The following is a 715-nucleotide window of genomic DNA, read 5'->3' on the forward strand; positions in this document are numbered from 1 at the left end:
ATCTCCTCCCCCCATACTTAGTGTCCTCCTTTATTTTATAGCCTCCCCCTCTCCTCCTCTCTTCCTCTCCTCCTCTTCCTCTCCCCGTTCCTCTCCTCTCCTCCTCTCCTCATCCTCTCCTCCTCCTCTTCCTCCTCCTTCTCCTCCTCCTACTCTCCCGTTCCTCTCCTCCTCTCCTCATCCTCTCCCCCTCCTCTCCTCCTCCTCCTCCTCCTCCTCCTCCTCCTCCTCCTCCTCCTCCTCCTCCTCCTCCTCCTCCCTCCTCCTCCTCCTCCTCCTCTCCCTTTCCTCTCCTCCTCTCCTCCTCTCCTCCCTTCCTCTCCTCCTCCTCCTCCTCCTCTCCCGTTCCTCTCCTCCTCTCCTCCCTTCCTCTCCTCCCTTCCTCTCCTCCTCCTCCTCCTCCTCTCCTCCTCCTCTCCTCCCCTGAAGCTGATTCTCCACTCCTACATTCCCCAAGCCTGTCCTCCTCGCCAGCTTCATTCTCCTCACCTCTTTCATCCTCTAATCCCTCATCCTCTCCTCCATCATCCTCTCCTCCCTCATCCTTCTCCTCTACACTAGACTAATCATTTCCTTTGCAGACCCAAGTCTCCTCTCCTCCTCTAGCCTCTCCAGCCACTCTCCTCCCCCTCCTTCTCATCCTCCCCCATCCTCATTCTCCTCTCTAGTCACGGCCCAGGGACAGGCCAAGAGCTGAGGGAGAGATAAAGAGAGA

At 58.0% G+C, this 715-nt stretch overlaps 1 protein-coding gene across 1 annotated transcript in view; it reads right to left on the reverse strand.

The window, feature by feature from the left end:
* Positions 1-15, reverse strand: part of LOC116371568 (FMRFamide-like neuropeptides 7) — a 603-nt gene extending 588 nt beyond the window's left edge. The window contains exon 1 of the mRNA XM_031820428.1: positions 1-15. This exon is cut by the window's left edge and continues 588 nt beyond it. Within this exon, the coding sequence (XP_031676288.1) occupies positions 1-15 (15 nt within the window).
* Positions 16-715: the final 700 nt, after the last annotated feature.

Source organism: Oncorhynchus kisutch, unplaced genomic scaffold, assembly GCF_002021735.2.
Source record: "Oncorhynchus kisutch isolate 150728-3 unplaced genomic scaffold, Okis_V2 scaffold3383, whole genome shotgun sequence".
Classification (NCBI taxonomy): Eukaryota; Metazoa; Chordata; class Actinopteri; order Salmoniformes; family Salmonidae; genus Oncorhynchus; species Oncorhynchus kisutch.